Genomic DNA, 21,214 nt, shown 5'->3' with positions numbered 1-21,214 from the left:
AAAGGGCCAGGCTGCATTGACTGAGCGGCTGCAAGCTGCTCCGGCCCCACTGAATCACTGCCAGGCGCTGCTTGATGGCATCCCGCGCGCGGGAGCTGGGGAAACAAGCTTGTTAAATGAGGCAAACGGCTTCCCAAACGCCCCTGGCTCGGGGCCTGAATTCCTGCCGGTGCTGGTGAGCGCCCAGAAGAGAGAGCAGCACCAGACAGTCACCCCCATCCACCAGCCTTTGGGCCTGCTGTGCAGATGGGGGGACAGGGGCATCCCACTGTGCAAAGAAACCCCCCCACCCCCCTAGGCTTGGCTCCGGTTCATGCAATCCAGGGTGGATGCTGAAGCCCTCGGCCACAGACGCAGGGGGACGACCGCAACCAGGCTCCGAGCACATCTTCACGCTCGCTGTTCAGCCAGGCTTGGAAAGCAATGACAGGGCCCCGAACCCTGCTCTGCCCAGCCTGGGCCAGCCCTCTGTGGGGAAGTGGGGCAAGCCTCGGGGGACTCCCCCCTTCCAAGCTAGGTTTCGGATAAGCAGACAGGCAGGTTTAGCGGGACACGGGCCGGGGGTGATGCAGCTAAACCTGGCATGGATGCAGTGGCCCTGTCTGTGCATCTGGGCTCCAGCAGGTGGGTCCCTCTCAAGCCCGGCTGCATTTGAGACCTTTGCTTTGTCATGCAGCGGGCGATTGGCTCCAGCTCTCCCTCCAACCCTCCCTGCTCCGTTTCCAGCTCAGCAGTTCCGGGCAGACACTGAAAAATCCCAGCTATTCCAAGCATCTGCAGGAAGCTCCAGCCCCAGACTGCCTGTTCGCAAGACACATTCCTGCCTGGGCCGGGCGGGCGGGAATCCGCTCCAAGTTTTTCCCCCACACCCGCCGGCTGAGACTTGGCTTCCTTCCAGGAACTCAACCTGGCTTCACCTTGGCGGGCGTCACCAGCAGGAGGCCTCCTGCCACACAAGGGGCGATTGGCCAGAGGAGCAGCGAAGGGGAACCGAATGCAGAGCCAGGCCAGGGAGCATCACACGCCCAGCAAGCGGCCCCACGGTGCACAGAGCAGCCGGCACAGGCCGGGGAGAGGTGCTAAGGGGAGCTCTGAGACCAAGGAAGCCAGTGGCGGTAGCGGGCTGCACTGCATCACCCCAAAGGCCAGCCCCACCGTGGCTCAACAGCTGGGGGGGGGTCTCCCCCTTCCCAGCCCCACTCGGGGCGAGATGTGCAAACCTGCCTACAAGCCGAAACCGCACGCAGCTGGGTGGTTTGTACGCGATGCAGCCCACAAGCCAGGCCCACCGTGAGACAGCTGCAGGCATCTCGCTTTGACTTTAGCGAGCGGGGACACACAGGGAGCCCCGGGGCAGAGCTGGGGCCAGCGCCCCCACTGGCTCCAGGAGGCCTGATCCTGAGCGGAGCCGAGCGCACACAGTGAAGGCAAAGGGGGAAGGCGTCGGGAAGCAGCAGGCAATGGCCCTCTCCTCCTCGGGGTACCAGCATTGCACTCAATGAGATGAGCCAGTGCTCGGGGTGGGGGGGCCTTAGCACTCACCGTCGGGGGGAGGTTGCAGTGCACGGGGCTGCCAGTGTTCCAGACAGAGGCTTGTTTAAGGAGGCACCAATGAGCGAAGCAGCCCCTGGGGTCTGACTGCCACTTAGGGTCCGTCCCTGCTGCAAACCTCAGCAGCAAGTCCCGAGCCTGGCTCATCTGGCTGGGGCTGGTGGGGCTCATGGTACTGGACTGAAAACAGCCATGTAGGGGACCCACCCCCGTCACCGGGCACCGCCCGGGCAGGCAGGTCTGTACCCCAGGCCCTGAGAGCTGCTGACCTGGGGCTGGTTGGTTGTGCAGCGTAGACACACCCTGGCAGGGCAGAGGGCGCCCCCTGCTCGGGCGGTGCTGCTGAAGGTGGGGGAGACCCATGCAGGGGAGGCCTAGCTGTGCCCTGGAGCTCCTCCGCATGGCTTGCCCCAGCAAGCTGAGGGGGCTGCAGCTGGAGGCTCTGCCAAGGGAGACAAGGCCTAGCAGCCGCCCGTGCCCAAGCAAGTTCCCTGCAGCCTGCACCCCAAGCCTGGCTAGGCGGGTTTAAAGCCAACACATACTTCCGGTGCGGCAGCCAGGCATGGTCAGGCGGAGATTGGAGCCTGCCGGTAAATGCAGCTGGTGCTAACAGGAAGGGGGAGCTCAGCCCAGAGTCCACTTCCCCTTTCGGAGAAGAGGAAAGGAACCGCGTCAGCCCTGGGAAGAAACAAGGCTCTCGCTTCCACTCTGGCTCACGCAGGGCTCTGCCTGCAGCCTCCTGGCCCCAGCTTCCCAGGAACGAATCCAACTCAGCTGGTGCAAGCGGCAGGCAGCACGAGGCTTTTATCTGACTCGGCCACCATGGGGCTCTCTTCCAGGCTGCCCCACCACCAAACCACCCTCGACCCCTGGCCCGTGGCTGCAAATGGAGCAGAACACAAGCCCTTTGCACCCATGGCCTAGTCACCCACCCTGGTGGTGTGGATGTTTGTGTGTGTGTGTGGGGGGGGGGGGGCAGATGTGATAATTGGTGAGTCTTGTCACTGCAGGAGAGCTGCACACCAGAGCTTCATGCAGCCATCCCCACCTCCATGGCAAGAGAAAGGGACCATCGCTGGTTACGCTGGCTGGAGCCGGCGGGGACTAACACAGGCCACGTCCTTTGCACTATAGCAGCATGAGAGCCGTGCCCCAAGATCGGGGTGGGGGGCCTGCCCTGAGGGTGTGCAATGGAAAGAGACGAGCCAGGAAGGATCCTCATCCCCATGTGACTGCTGAGGCCCAGGGAGTTTTGCTGGAAGGCCACAGCAAAGGCAGGCGCAGACTGCAGGTCCAGGCCAGAGCCAGGCTGCCCCTCCCAACCCAGCCCTTCCCGGACTTGGATGGCCGGCGCGAGGGGGATTTTCCATATCATGTGCTGGGAATTCTGAAGCTTGAGGAGTGAAACAACACGCGCGGGGGGGGGGGGGGATTTCCAGAGCTGGCATATGGCTATACCTGGATGCCAGGAAAGGTGCCAAGACAGCCGGTCCTAGGGAGCACAGAGTGGCAGTGACAGAGAGGGAGAGGAGCAACGGGCAGGGCAGCTTTCGGAGCCCAGACTCACCCCAGAGCTAAGGCCCCCGAGGCTCACCAGAGATCCGTGGGTGGGACCCTTCGTTTGCAGGAGCTTTCCCTACTTGCAGCTCAGCTTTAGCCTTCTGCTGGCTGGGTGCTCCGGCTCGGCCACCCACTGGGACCTTGGTGCAGCCGCGATTCCCAGGGGGCACCTGTCTGGGACCAGGGGGAGGTAGAACTCGACTGCAGCAGCCGGTGATTAGCCAGCGGAGAAGACGGCAGGAAGAACTGCCCTGCGTTCACTGGCTCAGTGGCATCCCTGCTCCAGCTCTGATCCATCTTTACTTAGGAAAGGGTCGGGGGGCGGTGGAAGATGGGACACTTCAAAGCTTTAGCCATCCTTGCCAGCTGAACAAACCGCCACCCTGCTCTGCTGGAGCAAAGCAGCTGGGATTCACCCTGGTGATGCGTCACCCCTGGGACACGGTTTCCGCTGTATTACCTCCCTTAAGTGCTCTGTAACCTGCACACTAGAAATCTGCTCCCTTTGTAATTGCCTCATAAGGGCAATTTCTACCTTACAGGTTACAACATTGAGAGGTGCAAGTGAACGTAGGAGATCTTCGAGAATTCTTACTCAGATGCAGTATAATCTAGGGAGAGTCAGGACTCCTGGGTCCTACCGCCGCTTCTGGGAAACGAGCTTTGCCTAGCAGACCAAGTGGGGGCTGGGAATCAGGATTCTTGGGGGTGTGCTCCCAGCTCTGAGAGGGGCAAGGTGTAAACTTAAAGTAAGGGGGCAACAGCCTGGCGGTGTTCTCACCCCCGTTCCAGAGACGCATTGCTAGGGCAAGTCACTTCGCTGTAACTTTCCATTTCCACGGGGGTAAGAAGTGGGTTCAACTGATCACTGCCTCCCAGAAACTGGGCAGGGTTCCTGGGTGGGAAGTGGTTTGAGGCTCCCTGCGTGAAAGGTGCTAAGCACACGTCAGGCATATTCTGCAAGGAAGTCAATCAGTAACGGGACTCAATGGCTTTGATTTGCAGTTACTGAATATACTCTCCAAATGCTCCAACTCTTGAATAACCCTGACTTCAGAACTGGGCACAAGTTGGATGGGTTGGCTACCATGCTCCAGCTGTTTCTCCCCCAGGGAAATAAACACTTGGTGTGGATTACGTCGTTCGACGATAATCTGACAAGTGACTTTATAAAAGAAGGAAGCCCAGACCAATTAGAAGTATGTTAAAACCTGCATTTAGCAGCATCCAAACATTTTGCTCTAGTGTAAATGACTGCAGAAGATCTGGCCTAGTGTCAGCCCCTTTTGGGAATGTCTCATCTCAGTAATGCCTGGTTATTGGAGAATCCCAAGTAAGTCTGATTAGCTGCAGTGGCTTTGGAAAACTTACAAGTCATTGCAGGCTGTGCTGGACCCCTCTGGACAATCCTGGGAGGGCTGCAGAGTAGGAACCAGCATTTATAAGAGAAGGAAATGCCTGACACTATTTGGTTTTTAAGGCATTTGCTGCGGGGAAGGTGCTTAACCAGAAATAAAACCCGGTTATTTTTCTCTAGAGAAACTGATTCAAATCCTGGCTCGCACCACAAACAAGCACTAGCCTGGTAGTTGAAGTCTCTCCTGGGGATACACCCACACCAGAGCATTCGGCACAACGTAGCCTTCCCAGAGAAAACTGGGGGCTGGAATAGCAAGGGATTGAGATGCAGTGTCACACTGGTTCTTGGATCTCTGGACTAGAACAGGAAGAGGTATTGGAAATCAGGGCAAGGGCGCTGTGATCCAAGATTGCACTAGCTGCAGGGGTGGGGGGGAGATGAACTAGATGATGGAGTTCAGGTCACCTTTGCTCTCTCCAGTTTCAGGGATTCTAGGAATAGTGCAGCAGAGGGTTGCTGCAGGGAGCTCAGCACCGGAGTGCAGGGACGCAGCAGGGTCTGAGGAACCTACCGCTGCACTTTCTAGGCTATTGCCAACCCACATTTCTCCTGCCATTTCAGTTAGAAGATGCGGTTTCACTTCCGCCCAGAGCCACTGCGATTCCACAGCAGGGGAAGAGATTCCTGCATGTAAAAGCACTTTGGGAAGTTGGGGCTAAAACCACCACAATACAAATGCAAAATCGTGCTGGCTAGCCATAGCCAATAGTAGCCCTCTCTTCAATTTTGTTCATACTGGGCCAGATCCTCGGCTGGCAAAAACTGGGACTGAAGTCAATGGAGCTGCTCTAATTTTCACCAGTTGCAGATCTAGCCGGCTGTGTTTAGTTGCTGGCCCTCGGGCATTCAAGATAATACTCTGCTCAGTCTTCAGGAACTGCAGCTGGCTAGCAGAAATGGCTTCTCAGTGCAGGTGGCTGTACGAAGGATAAACAGCATGCCAGGTAAAATGAAAAGTGAGCCTCTTTATTGTGTTATCAATTCACTTTTTAACAACAATTCCACAAAATATTAAACACTGTGCAAGAAATTGGTCTATGGCACACCAGAAATAAAAACCAGAGATCCAAAAATGCAGACATTCTGAAGAACCTACATTACAGACACTGATTACTTCCTAAAATACAGTTTTTACAACTCTTGATTTGCATTTGGCAACAATATCAGAGTTTGGCAAAAAAATTAATCAGAAGAAGAAACCAGAGAGAAAAATGAAGAGCGCAAAGTGCCAGACGCGTGGCTTCCCGTTTTGATGACGGAAATGCGTTATTTTTACTCTAGTTAAATAAAGTTGACTTTTTAAGTTCTCGTAAAAGGAAGAGGGACTTTTGTTTCTCAGAACTGGGCAAAGAGTGATGAGTTCCCCATTAGCACTTCCAAAGAGCAACGCGGAACACCCTTAAAGCCCCTCCTCACACAGCTGGAAGGTGAATTGAAGGATATGGACACAGTGCTTGAGGCCCAGAGATCACTGCAGTATCAAAGGGGTTGGCTTTTTAGAAGCACCTAGAGCACAGTGCTCTTGTTGGTCACTGGGGCTGCTGCATGCCAGTGCACCAGAGTGCAAAGGGGGCACGGAAGCAAGCACGGTCTTGTTGCCACGTGCTCAGCTGCCCTGCTCTCCTAATAGATAAGCCTGGCTCAAACAGGTAAGGATGCTGGTCGGAGCTAGGTAAGGAAAGCTGCCTTTATTCTAAGAGGAACAGGACCAAAGATGCCTCCTGGAGAGGCAGAGCACTGGAGTTACGTTTATAACGAGGGGGCTGTTTAAGGGGGTTGGATGGGAAATACTCCCAAATCCTAGGCAACCATATACCTGGTTTCAAGTACAGAGACCATCTATGGGGAAGGCTGTAAGTAACGTGATCTTTCCAGCTAGAGGCATCATGCAGCCTTTGTCCTTGTGTAACCTGTTTGTTGGGGCCCAGATACTTGGCACACAGCAGGGTAGCCTCCTGGCTACTTGCTAGCCCAGCTGGAAGCCCTCCAAGAGCAGGGGGAATGGGCTGGCCTACAGATTACATCCCTCACCTTTCTATTTTGGGCAACAGCTTCACCACATGCTAAAGAAACCTCAGACAAATTTGGACATGCGTTTGCCACCCAAAAAGGTCTTTGTGGAGTAAATGCTGAGCTGGCACTGGCTGTCTGGCCACCGATTCAGCTCATAATAGAGGCACCACTACCTTCCTCCCCCCTTTACATTTTGGAGCACTTAAAAAGTCCTGAAAGTGTCTTTTTTTTTTTTTTTTGGGCAAATGCACTAACAAAATACAAGCAGCTACTGTAATTTGCACTTATATTTATGCTATACAAAAACGTCTACAATATGATCACCCATTTACTCAGACAAGGAAAAACTAAAAAAGGTTGAGGATTTTTCCACCTAGAGGCAAGTCACCAGTTGAAGATACATCAGATACCCAAGTGGCAAGGCTCCTTCCAATTCTCCCGCCCCACTTGGAAATAGCTGTTCAGACCCAGCTGCCTTCGCCCCACCCATTCCCCTTATATAGTGCCAAGGACTTCCATTCGCCTCTATCAGCATCCGTGGAGACCAAGGAGAGGCAGGGACTCCAGACAGCACATGACATGCATTTGTGAAAGGTTCATGAAAACGTGGTCTGGATCAGTGGGGCCTGAGCTGCCAGCTGCCCCCAGCTTCCCTCCTCCCCATATTCTTTGCATAGCTCTTGTGGGGAAACCACAAAAACATCAACTGTATGAATCAAAGGAATTGGCTCTTGCTTGGCACACGGGTCCTGTCCCCTCTCCCCTAACCTTCTCAAATTGTGTCCTGCACCAGAAGACCATTCCACCCCCAGCCCCTCTCCACATGTTGGATAATATGGCACAGTCTAAACTCCACTACAGGTTCATAGTGTAAAGGACTACCCTCCCCGGTTATCAAACCAGCTGGCATGTTAGAGGGATTCAGACAGAGAGAGATTAGGTGAAGGTGCCGAACTGGATATGCCAGGCAGAGAAAAAGAAAAGGAAGATCGACACCAATTTGCTGAACTATTAAGTGACCGGCTGGTGGAATTCAACAATAGAATGACCTGTGGGGGAACCAAGTGTCTGGAGTTTATATGATTACTAAAGACTAACCCTGCAGACATGGTACAGGGCGTGAGAGCTTGACCCAGGGACAATTCGAAAGAGCTTTGGGCAGGAGATGGCAGTTGGTGTGGGACACGAAAGGGCTGCTGGAAGTAGAGAGAGGGATGGCATCAACCTCAGAGGGGTAGGTTTTGGGAGACTCCTTAGGCTGTGCGAGCTAATGACACTGGCTTGTCCTTCGCTTGGGTCTGGAGTGGAGTAGAAGTGGATAGCTACTGCAGTAACCTCTGCCACTAGCTTTCTCCTATGCACATGAAGAACCCAGGTCTGCTAGCTGACCTGGAAATTCATGCATCTGCCTAGATTGCCCACCATAGCACCATGCACTGTTCTCTAATGTAAAGGAAGAATCAGCAATGTGGAGTAGAAAAATAAGGCTGGAACCACACTAGGTTAAGAACAGAAGGAATCCTTAATCTACAAGAGAAAGCCCCACTGGGGAGAAACCCAGACACCCCTTGGGACAGCGTTAATTTCCCACGACAGGAGTAACTTTCGACAGAGTTTTAAATCACATTGGACAAAAGAGAACAAAGGCATTGCTCGCCAATTTTATGGGAATAGCTCAGCCTACAGGAAACCCCAAAGGCAGCTAGCTGCCCCAGGAGAGGCCCATTGGGTTTCTTGGCTGACAGATTAAGTTTAACACTGTGCACTAGATGGCCTACAGCAAGCCAGCAGTTCACAGTGCAAAGGAGAGGAACGGGAATGCCGTGCTGGCCCAGAGGCGTTTAATGAGCATGCCCTGGGGAAGGCTCATCGCAGAGGGAAGCAACACTCTCTCCTTTGCCACCCACTTCCTGTGGCGCACAAGCAAAGGCAGGGCAGGAAAGGGAGTTGGCAACTAGTTATGAGGCTGCTGGCTGATTTCAGGATTGGAACCCAGGGCCCTTGGAAAGGCCAGTGGAAGGTCGAAGCTCAGCGCAGGGCTCAGCACAGGGCCCCAGAAAGCCAGGTGAAAGCGGCAGCCCGACGTATGGTATGTGCGGCAGTTTGCAGTAGTGTTTACAAATGTGATTGTTTTAAAAAATGGTTTAAAAAGGCAAATGATCATGTAATAAAAAGCTGCCGGCAAAATATCTGGAACCCACGAGATCAACAGAGCGTGTCCCTCCTGCATAAGAGGCACTCTCGTCCTGTCAAAAGCCAGCCCGGTCAATCAGCTGCATGAGCAGGTAGAGTGGAGTGGCATCTAAGAGAGGCAGACTCAGATTATTAGGTCCCCTCCCCACCCTCCATCTGCCACCCCAGTAATAAATCTCACGCTGAATGGACCAAGATTGAGTGTTACTCCCCAAGCAGATGGGCGCTGTGTGGGCACTGAGTTGGAAAGAATGGAAGCCAGGTTTCTGGCAAAGGGCCGGTGTCAATGACTCAGCTATTATCCCTGTATTGTGGCACTAACTCCCCCTTCCCCCACCCTTCATTTCACTCAAAGTAACTGCTGTTGGATGGCACGCCAGGATCATGAATCTGGACAGAGAGCACAGCCTGGGCTCCAGAACCGCCTTCGAGAGTGTCATGCTGCAACACTTTTCCCTTACAGGAGGGCCAGGAACATAACCGGGGAGCAGTGCCTGCCTAGGCTGGGCTCAAGGCAGATGCCCGGTTGCTCATTTTACTATTAAAAGGTGTGTACAGTCTCCCTTATTGATATGCAAGTCTTCCCTCCCGCAAACTGCACCTCAAAAGAGCCCAAATCCTCAGAGTTCCCATGAAAGCTCAAACCCAGGTTCTCCTCTAGCTTTTCTTGTCTACAGCACAGAGATCGACCTGGGGACAGGAAGCATTCTCTGGCTTTGAGGGTGCCAAAAGTGCAAAGCACTGGGCTTCTATTAAAGGCCTAGACATTTCAAACAGACCCAAAACACTGGGGAAATGGCTCAGTGTGGCAGGCTTCCTAGGATTCCATATTGGAGGCTTTTGTCCTTCTCATCCTGAAGACAATCTGGACCCTAACGTGGCAAGAATATGTACAAATGGACACCCTGTGTGTCAAGTGAAAACGATTAGTACTTGCACCTTGAATTTGCCAGTATTCAAACTCCCATTTTACCTCAGAAATGAGAAATTAGTAACTGTTCTGCTGCCTCAGAAGCTTGCTCATCCCTCAGAAGTGGGCCACCCCCCGGCTTCTCCATGTTCTCCGTAGAAAGCTGGGTATTCTCTTGTAGGAAGAAATCTAGGCCTGACTGTTTAGATCAAGTGGACAGTATTGGACAGGTTCTCTTATAAGCTGGTACGCAAATCTGCGGCGGTGCCAGAGGACTGTTCAGAATTCTGCGTTCTTATAAAATGTTCCCAGGATGCACCTCATGGTAATAGATCTAACTACCAGGGAGAGGCAGCAGTACTTCCCTGAGCTCTGATCTTTCTCCCAAGCACCATTTGGGTTGCATTGCAGGGGAGGGGGTGCTCAGAACCTGCATGCTGCAGCAAGGATCCACAAAGTAGATTAAAAGGCCCTGCACTACCTTCAGTCCACCTAGGAGCTGTTATTACTGTCGCTTACATCCTGCAGCAGGTGACAGGCAAAGGAGAAGCGACTACCTCCCTTCCCCCTTGCCTGCTGCTGTGTGTCAAGTTTGTTCCCAAATGTGCAGTGCCCGTAGTTATGTTGGTAAATGAAAAATTAGTTAATTTTCTTATTTCCAAGGGATGGGAACTGTTGGGAGTTAATACTTCTTTCTAACAGCCTTAAACCACCCCCCACTCCCAATGAATAGGTTTGAATGCAACAGATCCGCGTTAATGACTAATGAGAGGGAAGGAGAGCTGGGAGGTTAATGGTGGCCAGTTCTAGTGTTTTGGACCTAGAATCTCGGAAAGGCCAGGATAGAAAAGTGTCAACAGGATACTGCAGAACAGAGCAAATCCCACCACCCATCAGAAAAAGGCAGAATAAACCCAACTCGATGCACTCAACATCGCAATTCTGCTAGGAAAATAGTGGTAACACCACACAGAACTAAAAATCCAAATTGTGACCGGAGGGTGTAGACACCCACACCTCCTTTGCCTTGGGCCAAGCACGACTTAAGGAGAGTCATTTCAGTTTTCATGGCTGATGGGTTACTCTATGAAGTATACTCCCCACAATGGGATTCATTTGTAACAAATACCGTAAGATCATATGATGCTTCAGAACCACATGCCACATTTCATGGAGAGAGAAAGTTTCATGATTTCGTTACACATTACAATGCAGCTGCCAAACACTTTGCTCTCCCTCCCCCACCACTAATTCTGAATTTAGTAATTTGTAATATCCACTTTTAATGTTTTTTTGTTTGTTTGTTTTTTTTAAACAAACAGCCACCACCACCACCCCTCCCCAAGAAACAAAGCAATCAGTCTGAAATTCTTTGAATACGTCAACTGGAATAACTAATTGAATCAAAAGCACACCCAAAGCTTTGCCCAAATACTTTAAAAGGTCAAAACTCCATCTTTTTAAGAGGCCATGAATCCCATTGGCAAATGCAGCTAAATTCTTGTTTCTCCCACCACCCTTGAAAACAGAATTAGTATTAATAATGCGCCCGCCCCCCCCGATGGTTTTGTAAATTGGAACCCCACTCAGTATGCAAACCACCCAGAAGCACCCGAGCCCCTTTCTGAACACTTCCAATTTGAGATTTTAAGTTCTATTTGAATCCAACATTTAGTGTTTATCCCTCTGCGCAGTTTTAAGTTTGGGACTTGGTTTAAATCGATACAGAACGGTGCCCTGCCTGAGAGAGGGTGTGCACGCGAGAGCGAAGAAAGCTATAGGATGATACAAGGCTTTTTGTCCTTAAAAGGATTCTCCGAGGCGGGTACTCCAACCAGCAGTGGGTCATTCCTGGCATTTTGCTCACAGTAATTCATTAGTTCAGAAGATGCTTTGGAGACCTAAATGTTCAGAGAGAAAGAACAGGTTTAGTGAAAATGCCTTGGATATCCCCACAAATTCCCCTCATGGCCAGCACTCAACCCACGCAGCCTGCACCAGACCAGCTGCTTTTAAACGTTTTTGAGTTATACAGATGTGCAGCAAGTGTTCTAAGGAGGGGACAGAGACTGGAATTTTAGGGGTGGTGAAGTTACAAGTCCAATGTTTCACAATGGGAACTCTACAAAACTGATCACCAGAAATAAAAAGGGGAAATGAGCGTGGAAAGAAATGCTTAAGACTCAGGTATAAAAATAAACTGAAGCGCAAGGGAAAACTCTCTTGCTCTCTCTTTACTAGAACGAGAGCACTTTTAAAATTATAGTCCCCCACCCCATAAGTAATTTCTGTCATCTTTCAGACCTTTAGGAGAGAATGCATGTCTGGAAGTGGTGATTCTCTGCTGCTAAAAATGGAGGTTTTGAAAACCACAGCACTGAAAGCATTAGAAGCTGTTAACTTAGAGTCCTGCTTATTTTAGTTCAAAGATTTATTCTGAGAACTTGGAACCCAGAGTAACAACCCAACCAAGACACTAGATGGAAGGGGAGGCTAACTTGGATGCACCTTTTAGTAATTAGAAGCCTGGGATACATGGTTAGGTTAGGTTTAAGTCAGGGAGGTTTTGCTAGCTTTGGAGACTGTACTTAACGCTGTATCCTTTGCTACTGATTTAACAGCTGGTTGTACATAAGGGCTAACACACAACATACAGAATCCTCATATCACAGGGAGGTCTCTTCTGGTCCAGATGTGAATTATTCATATTTAATAGTTTTATTCTAGGTTTCTATTTCAGCATCAGATCCTGCCACTGCAAACCCTACCTACAATCACAGACTTAAGAATGAAGAGACCTATTCAATTTAATTCCATTCCACACCCTTGGGTAGCACAGAATGGTCCTTTAATTTGCTTTCTAGTGCTTTGTCCACACCATGTACAATTGACCTAAGCAAAGGGGCTTCCACTATTGCCCTTGAGAAAAGATTTCAGTCAATTACTCCTACCAGTGAGATCTATTAAAGTAAATAATGAGGAGGAGGAAGACAGCCTACACGATACCCTCACTCCAGGATGCAGTCAGGATCCTAGTACAGCCTGCAGAAGGAGAGCTTACATTGGAAGATTCAGCAATTTGGTGCATTTCAGTTTCTGAACCTTCTAGCAACAACGCAGTGTACAAAGAGCCAGAGGAAGGCTGGCCTGGTGCTGGAGGCACTGGGCTGGGATTCGGGAGATCTGGGTTCAGTTCCGGGCTCTGCCACAGACTGGGACTTTGGGCAACTCACTGAATCTGTGCCTCACTTCTCCAGCTATACTTTCTCCCGCCCTCTGTCTTACTATAAGCTCTTGAGGGCAGGGACCATCACTGTTTATTTGCACAGCGCCAGTACCCAGCTCTGGCTGGAGTCTCAGAGACTAGTGCAATAATACAAAAAGTACTGAAACCCTAGGAGTCATGGCAGGTTTCTAACACCAACTGTCACTAGCCACCCTGACCAAATATGTGGAGGGGACAGTAACTCTCTTCTGCAATCAGTGATAAGGTCAAACCTCCAGCTGAAACCAACTACTCACACATGAAGCCCTAAGGAACAGTAATGACTCCTAATTCCAGAGCAAACGGAGGGGAGAGAGATTATCTTGACAGGAGTCTGACAGTAGGTGGCTTGAAAGTCCTGGCAGTGATCCTAAACCTTTCAGCTGATCTATAAACAGTTTAAGTGAACTGAATAAGGAGGAGGAAGAGAGACAACGGGGATAATACTTAGTCCTGCCACGAGTACAGGGGACTGGACTAGATGACCTCTCGAGGTCCCTTCCAGTTCTATGATGCTGTGTGATATTCTGTACTAGAGGTGTGCAAACTATTGAGGCTGGATGCCTCAGTGAGTTATTCATGAACAGGAGAGACGTGTGCAGTCAATCAGCATTGTGATGCACTGGTGGAGCATAAAACTTGCAGTGTCAGGTCCAGCTGAAGTCATTCATTGCCCAATTCTCTGAGTACCTAATCCTCCATCCTGCCATTCTCCTCTCCCAACTTGTTCAACAAAACGTTGGCAGTGGAGCATCAGAGGACTGGCATAGGATTTGCATTTATTTTCACAGCTGACGTTTTAGTAGTCACTCCTCTAGGAAGCCCACCTTTTTCTCCCATAATAGAAACAGGAGTTCACCCACGTTTATTTGCAACGCAGAGAGACATTTCACTCATTTTAGCTGTGAAACATCCAGAGAAGAAAACGGAGGATGTAGAAGAAAAAAAAAAAAAAAGACATGGGGGAGACATCTGACCCACTATCTCACAGGACCAGCAGATCGACTGCTTGGACAAGGCTTGGCTCGTGGCTTTAAAAACCAAACAAACCAAAGCTGACCTAGACAGCACATCTTCTCCATACATGTTACACAGTGGTATGTTGCAGTCCCGCCGTTGTTGTTCTTTCCCCCAGCAAAGGCTCTACAATAAGCACAAAGATAGGTAACTATACCCACACCCTTCTTGCTCTTCACCACACATGGTTTTGGATCTGAAAGTTAGAGATGCTTAGTAATACTTGGAGACTCAGCAATGTCTGTGCCAGGGAGACCTGTAATTTGTTGAGTCTTCCCCAAACTGGTCTCTCAGATCAGTGCATCACTGTAGTCTGGAAAGTGGTGCCCCTAAAAACAGCTACAAAACCTCAGGCTGGATTTAAAAAAGAAATTCCAAAGCAGTAGCAGCTCCCCCCGCCCATCAAAAGCTCAAGATGATGAATCTATCCCTGCAAGAGTTGCTGAACCTGACAGTCAAAGAAAACATTCTTCAACCAGGAAGCATTTAAATCTTAAACCAGGAGGAATTAATGTATATTTAACCAATATTTTAGTTTTTGGATGGTGATGAAAGACACAGTAAAGGCTTTTTTTGCTCTGCTTGCTGACAGGAAGTGATTTTTCATGAACACTTCTCTGCAGTTACCCAGCCACCCACCCCCTTCCCTCTGCTCCCAGGGAGCTTCACTTCAAGCCACCGACAGCAGAAACATTACAACCTTCCTGCCCCTAAAAACCAGTGCATACAAAGCAAATCATTTTCCAGATTAGAGCAACAATGCTGGCCTTCTGGCCAAGTGCAGTTCTTCCAGGGCACAAAAGACCAGGGTTCTAAGAATGATCTTGCGTGTCTTGTTCTTCGGGGTGGAAAGGTCAGGAAAGTCACAGGAGATGACTGAGTTTGTAGGCAACGAGACAGAATGACTGCCCAGTGGGGCCAGTTAGTACAAGATGCTAATGCACAAACTAGCACCTGTACCCTTCAGCAAAAGCTGCCCACTGGAAATCACATGCTCAGTGGAGATACTGCAGCCTCCTGGAGGGCTGAGAGGAGCATGGATCCCAAAACAGAGTAAAATCCTTAAGGATCCACTCTCCAATTTTCAGGAGGCATGGTGGGCGTGAAAGAGGGCGCAAAGGACATATTCCCTGTGCCCAAAACAAACTCTTCAAGAATGCCAGGATAAAATGCCTCAAATCAGAGCGTAACGTGCGTGTGTGTACAGAGATGTTGCATTTATTTTGTATTCTAAGACACAGCAACGACAGAGAAGCAGCAGTACACCAGAGACCCTTTTGCAGAGGTTGTGAACGGTGTTCAGGCAGGGTAGGGAGAAATAAAAGTTGAGATGGTTTGCGGGGTACTCATTAGGAAGCAAAATTCACTTAACAGGTGCTGCAAAACCCAAGTCCACTAGAGAGGTTACAGCAGCATGTGCCTCTGCTACAGGGTACTTTTAGTGCAGAGTTGAGAGAACTGGTTCTGCCCACTGCATGACTGTAAAGGTGACTGAACGTTTTTCCAAACAAGCATGAACAGAGCAGTCTATAAAGCATACAGCACTTTATCCAGAGGGGCAATATGCAGCCGTTCCGAAACAGTGTCTGTCCACAGGAGTTAAAGGAAGCTTGATAGCAAAAGGCCATGATTCAATAGCAACATGGAGAGGGCCTAATTTATGTTTTCGTAGCCCATTCCGGCACAGGTGAACAAGCATTGTACATAGAGGCCCTCTCTTCCCCTCCTCATAACCATGGAGAGAAAAGTTACTCGTGCGTGCTACTCCTGATCCCCTTCTCACCTTGATCCTCTCAATTCCAGCCTCGATACGGAGTTGCTCCACCAACTTCCGGGCCTGTGCTATGTTGTTAGTCGTTGACATTGTCTGCCATCAGTTCTAGCCCGCAGCACTTGAGAACGCTACAACAAAGCAAAACGAGAGAGAGAAAGGGTGGATTTAAGAATCGAAAGGTTCACTCTGCGCTACATCCTCTCGGAAAGCTGGACAGGGAGAGTCCTAAAACAGCAGAATTTCACCTTCTTGTCCACTTCTTGTCTTCTTCACACTGACCCTAATGCAACACATAAGATGTCATTCTTCAGAAGTGCAACAAGACACCCATATAATCACTCTGGAAGAGATCCCATGTAATACGCTCTGATTTTTTCCCAAGTTCCCTTTCTTCGATACCTTTTATTCAAAACGTAATTCCTGTGCTCCTATTTATATATTATAAGGGTCTTTTCAGCAAGGGAGAAGCTTACTAACTACAGAGGAAAGTGAGAAGACTATAGAGAAAGTGCTGCCAGATGCACAAATTAAACAGACTGAAAAATTAACAGGAATATTTTTCTGTTATCTTAGGTGAAACATTTTTAGTTAGATGAGTCTCATTGTTTCCTGAGGTTCCCACTCCTCTTGTCTGTCTGTTGTATTTACCAGTTGTCTCATCTCACACTGCCTCAGAGCTTCCAGTCTAAGTAACTGTTTCTCTGCTCAGTGTGTATGGTGCCTTACACAGTGGGGCCCTGATCCATGATTAGGGCCCCTCGGCACTAGCACAATACAAAACAACATACATTACCACCACCACCACCTCACCCCCTGCAATTTTTAAATGGGTGTCTTTGAAAAGCAGAGTAAGATGCTCAAATGGCTCCATAAGGGAGAAGTCTCCAGTGGGATCTGAATTTAGATGGATAGTCAAGGAGCGGAGGAGACCCAAGGAGGTTCCTCCAGATTGCAGGAACAACAAAAGAAAAGGCTCTCACACCAGAAAGGAGGCCAGTGCTAGACAAGGAGCAGAGAAGTCAGTCAGATGAGCTGATGCAAGGCAATTACAGGGATATTTAGAGCATGTGTCTCAGATGAGGTCTTGCAAAATAAGGACATGAGTGCACGTGAAAGCCAAGTGCACAAGAACAGTGCCAGTGGAGGTGACATGTTTCAGAAAAGGTGGCAGCATGGTTCAGAGTCACAGACAGCAACATGAACAAAATTATTATCCGTTTTCTGAAGTATGACCTGCTCAGCTGCCCTGGATGGAGGGTCCAGCGCAGAAGGGATTGAGACCTGGGTACCATCAATGCTGCAGAAAGTCAAATGCACTGGGGGACTCTTATGACATGGTGAGGCTCCACCACAGCTCACAGTGTTTAGCTGTGCAGTGCAGACACAAACAAGGTTCCAACCATGTGACCGCCTTGGATTTTAAGAAGGCTGTAGCCTGGCTCAGAACAAACATGGTTCCAAGGGGCTGCACAGCAAAGCAGAGGCAACAATTTAACACTGTCCAGGACTACTACATTCGTCCCGTGAATGAATTTGCAGAGCAGAGGCCAGTAAAATTCAGGGCAATCAAAGCAGAGTAACTGAATACCCCTTCTTAATGGCCAGAAAGTAACAAAAACAATGTTGGGTGCGATCTACTTATCAGCAGGTTTATTCAAATTAAAATAAACCTCTGCTACTGCCTTCCACGTCTGTTGCTGATGAGCAACTTGGCAGTCCCCTGGTGTACGCTCATGGACGCAGTATGCGATATCCAGTAGTGTTACCCTCTGCTACAGTTTCAGCCTGACCCATTTGGCAAATTCTGCTCCCTGATACCAGCCACTGAACGGTCCCACAGGGTGCTGCTACATTTGTATTACAGAGGGGTCATCCAAAAGAGCCTCCTGGGCATCTCCTGACCGTGACTTACCCATGACCTGAAGGAAACTGTAGAGAACTGAGACAAGAGGGAAGGATGGTGTCAACACTGCCTCCTCTCTTGCAACTCCCATGCCGATTGCCAAACCCCCGATAATTGCAATTGAACTTAAAATCAGACCAAACACCAGGCTGGAGATGAACCACACTCCCAGATCTCTAGTCAGCCACGTACGGGAATCCTGGTGTGCTAGCTTTAATCCACAATTTTTCCAACTCAGACAGCTTCAAAGCAGACACTAAAGTGCTCTTTTTAAGAGGGAAAAACAGGCATCTGTCCTGCTTAAAAATATCTCTCTCAGTCTAAATATAGACATTAAAAGGGTGTATTCTAGACCAGAATGGCATGCTCTGGGCATGTTTTGTTTGGCAGAATTGTGCAATCCACACTGAACTTTTAGATCCATGACAAATTCTACTCATGAATTTTGTTTTGTAACATCCAACGCTGAAGAAAAACAAATGGTGTTTCAGCCAACATTACTAATTCTATTATTAGACTACTCCCTAACGCAGTAGGGAGGAATTTATTTGGAAGTTTCCTTCCCTATACACTGGAACATGTTATCATTATCAGGGCAAGGTACCAACCCTTAACATACGGTTACTGGAGGATCTGTAGTCAACAACATTTTAAAAGGGCAGGCAAAGCTTTTTTTTTTTTTTAAGCTGGTGGAGGCAAGTCAGCTCATGGAGAATTTCTGGTTTCTCAAGAAAAGAAAAAGCCACAGAGAGAAAATCCAGGTGGTTTACAACAGAAAGTAGGTCTTGCCCCAAACTGGTAGCTCCTGCAACTACTCAAATCCAAACTCAAAACTCTGCAGATCAGAGCATAATGGTATCTGGAATTAAAAAGGGGTGGGATCCTACAAAAATCTTAATCAGCTGTCTCAGCACACTACCCTCACAAGACCCAAATGTCACAATCTTAAAACCTTTGCTTCCCCGCAGTACAATCTGCCTGCTTGAGATTGCCTCTAAGGGTGCTTGGCACAGCTTTAACTTCTATGACTCAGCACTTTTCTAGACCCAGTCTGACTAGGGAGAGCGCGTGCGTAGGACGCTCCAAGATTTGATCTTTTCCCATGATAAAGCAACCACAGATCCACCACCCGCTCACACATACAGAGTTTTGAAAATAGTTGCTTTAAAAAGTAGCGTTTCTAGATTGTACCAGCATAAGCTGGTAGCTGCAAAGGGCAGCTTACCTTGAACAAAGTTTGCTATTGTCATGTGAAGAGCTACACAAGAACTGCTAGTCTCCCTAACAAATACTGACAAATTCAGAATAGGAATGCCAGTGGCCTGTGATGCAACCTTGTATCATTTATAGGAAGCAAACTTATTTAGCACTGAGCTCTTATAGGAAATTAAGCCAGAGTTAGGTATTAATTAGTAGACTGCCAACGTGTCTGTGGCATTAACAGTGCAAAAGGCAGGCTAGTTTTCCCCTGCCCCTTGCTGGTTTTAGTGCAGCCAACAGTGTGTCTGGATCAGTGATGTCTCATTTACATATCTAAAGAAAGTAAGTTATAGCCTGGTGAAATAGCCTATTAGGCAGCAGGACCATTATTAAAAAGGCAGCTACAGCGGAGTACTTCCTACAGCATATGCAGTGGTATTAGGACCAGGGAAGAGAACTGGCAAGACCTTATTGCAAATAAAGTAGCCAAAGAGTCATTGTTAAAATATTAATTGTTCATCCGGATAGGACTTATCACAGAGTTGGAGGGGGGAAATACAAGCAATCAGATGCCTTTTACGTTTGCAATAGCACAAGTCACCTGCTTGTATCTTTACAGCTTTCTGTTTATGGAACACCACTGGTGAATCAGCCAAAGCCTGTTTAATGAAATTATAGCAATACCCTGAGCAGTGCATTGTACTAAGAAGTGCAAGATCATGCACAAATTTGAGCTTATTTACATAACATTCAGCTTAGTTTCCAGATGAGGGACATAAATCTGACACAGCAAAGGACAGATGCACCGCACCGCACAGTTATCTGCCTCTCATGCTAGCTTTACAATTCTTAAGCCAAAAGTCTAAACCTTTTGCAAAGGGTAAGAGTCCTTACTCCTCCCTCGCCCTGGCTTAAGAGGGTCTATCTGCAGGTACACACTGTCCAGCAACAGTTTGCAACACAGAACTAATGAGTGTATGTCCTTCACTTTTAACCCATAGGTGATGTTTCATTTAGTCACTTTAGGAAGTGCAGAAGAAATCCCTCTAATGGTTAATTTGGGAAAAGCCCACAAATAACTCATTCTTTTGAAGGTAGGCAGATTTCCTTCCACTGCACTATACTATTTTGTGACAAAAAACTCCCCCAACTGATGGGTATAGTAATAGGACATACCAAACAAACATTAGAGAGCAACATACTCCACGTCCTACCAATTTCAAAGCAGACCACCACTAAGAGCCATTGCTAGTATGTTTATTAGTTTTATTGCAACAAAAAGATGAGGTAGGCAAAACAGCCCTGCCCTAGAGTTTCCAATCTAAGTTTTAGATGAGACACCAAGAAGGGAGGAAGGAATACAATCATAAGGATATTCTGCTTAGATAAGTGCATGAAGTACTGGCCCATACCAACATCTGCATGCTTCTGCGATTTAATGGTTTGAGAAAGTGCAGCCTAAAGGTTCCCTTAAAATAAAGAATGGAGAGCAATATAAACCCATCTTTGAAACTATTCAACACCAGAAGGCAGCAGGCTAGGCATGAACTATATTACTGTAACACTGTTGAGAAACTGATGCTGAAGATCATATTTCCCTAGGAATGTTCTTCTGGTAAGTCCCAAGTAGAGGAACAATTGCTAAAGATGGAGAACACCCTAATGAATATGGTAAACCTTGCTTTGCTTATTCAAGCAATAAAGACACTGAAATAATAACTAGAAAAGGACATGAAAAAATAAAAGACCTGAAGAAGAGCTCTGTGTTGCTCGAAAGCTTGTCTCTCTCACCCACAGAAATTGGTTCAATAGAAGACGTTATTTCACCCACCTTGTCACTCTAGTATCCTGGGACCAACACAGCTACAACACTGCAAAAGAAAAATAAAGATCAAGCATCTTGAAGATCAATACAATGCATACAACAAAAGGACCCTGTAGATTTCTGCGCTGTGATGGCACCCTGCAGCGTTCTTATGGCTGGGCTGTGAAACGGTCCACGTTGCCTCGGTACACCCAGGAATGCAAGCTCAGAAACAGACTGGCATTTGAACCAAGTTAACCCATGTTTAAATGACAAGCCCGGTTTACAGTTATCATGGTAGAAAGATCATTTTTGCAAGTCACTTTACACCACCTTTTTATTTTGCGTCTTTTCTGCTTCACCAGTTTTTTCATAGTCTAACTGCATTCCTGTGAATGAAAGTAAATCCATATGGCTCTCTACGTGCAATGAAACCAGTTGCCTATTGTAATGGGATACAATTGCCATCTCAACCGGGATTGTGCAGCTTCAGGGCTGAAAGGAGGATGCTGAGATATAATCTGCTCTGTTTTGGGGGGAGGGGGTACAGTGTCTTTGTATTGTGAAATGTATATGACAGAACTAACATGATTCCAACAGCAAT

The 21,214-nt window shown here is 48.5% G+C and overlaps 1 protein-coding gene across 14 annotated transcripts in view; it reads right to left on the bottom strand.

Annotated features, from left to right (window-relative positions):
• Positions 1–5,476: 5,476 nt before the first annotated feature.
• The window catches only part of GNG7 (G protein subunit gamma 7), a 128,326-nt gene continuing 112,588 nt past the window's right edge, over positions 5,477–21,214 (bottom strand). For 7 of the 14 annotated variants that reach the window (XM_073324372.1, XM_073324374.1, XM_073324378.1 and 4 more), the window contains 3 exons: positions 20,638–20,677; positions 15,713–15,831; positions 5,477–11,548 (listed from right to left, as the gene is read on the bottom strand). In XM_073324372.1, the coding sequence (XP_073180473.1) occupies positions 11,423–11,548; positions 15,713–15,793 (207 nt within the window). In that variant the 5' untranslated portion in view covers positions 15,794–15,831; positions 20,638–20,677 and the 3' untranslated portion in view covers positions 5,477–11,422. Of the gene's footprint in view, positions 11,549–15,712; positions 15,832–20,554; positions 20,614–20,637; positions 20,678–21,214 lie in introns of those variants that run through there. The other 7 variants (XM_073324382.1, XM_073324379.1, XM_073324375.1 and 4 more) reach the window with 2 other exon arrangements.

The sequence above is a fragment of the Lepidochelys kempii genome, chromosome 25 (assembly GCF_965140265.1).
Source record: "Lepidochelys kempii isolate rLepKem1 chromosome 25, rLepKem1.hap2, whole genome shotgun sequence".
Taxonomy (NCBI): domain Eukaryota; kingdom Metazoa; phylum Chordata; order Testudines; family Cheloniidae; genus Lepidochelys; species Lepidochelys kempii.
Note: the sequence above shows the minus strand (reverse complement) of the source record. Positions and strands in the feature narration are given on the sequence as shown.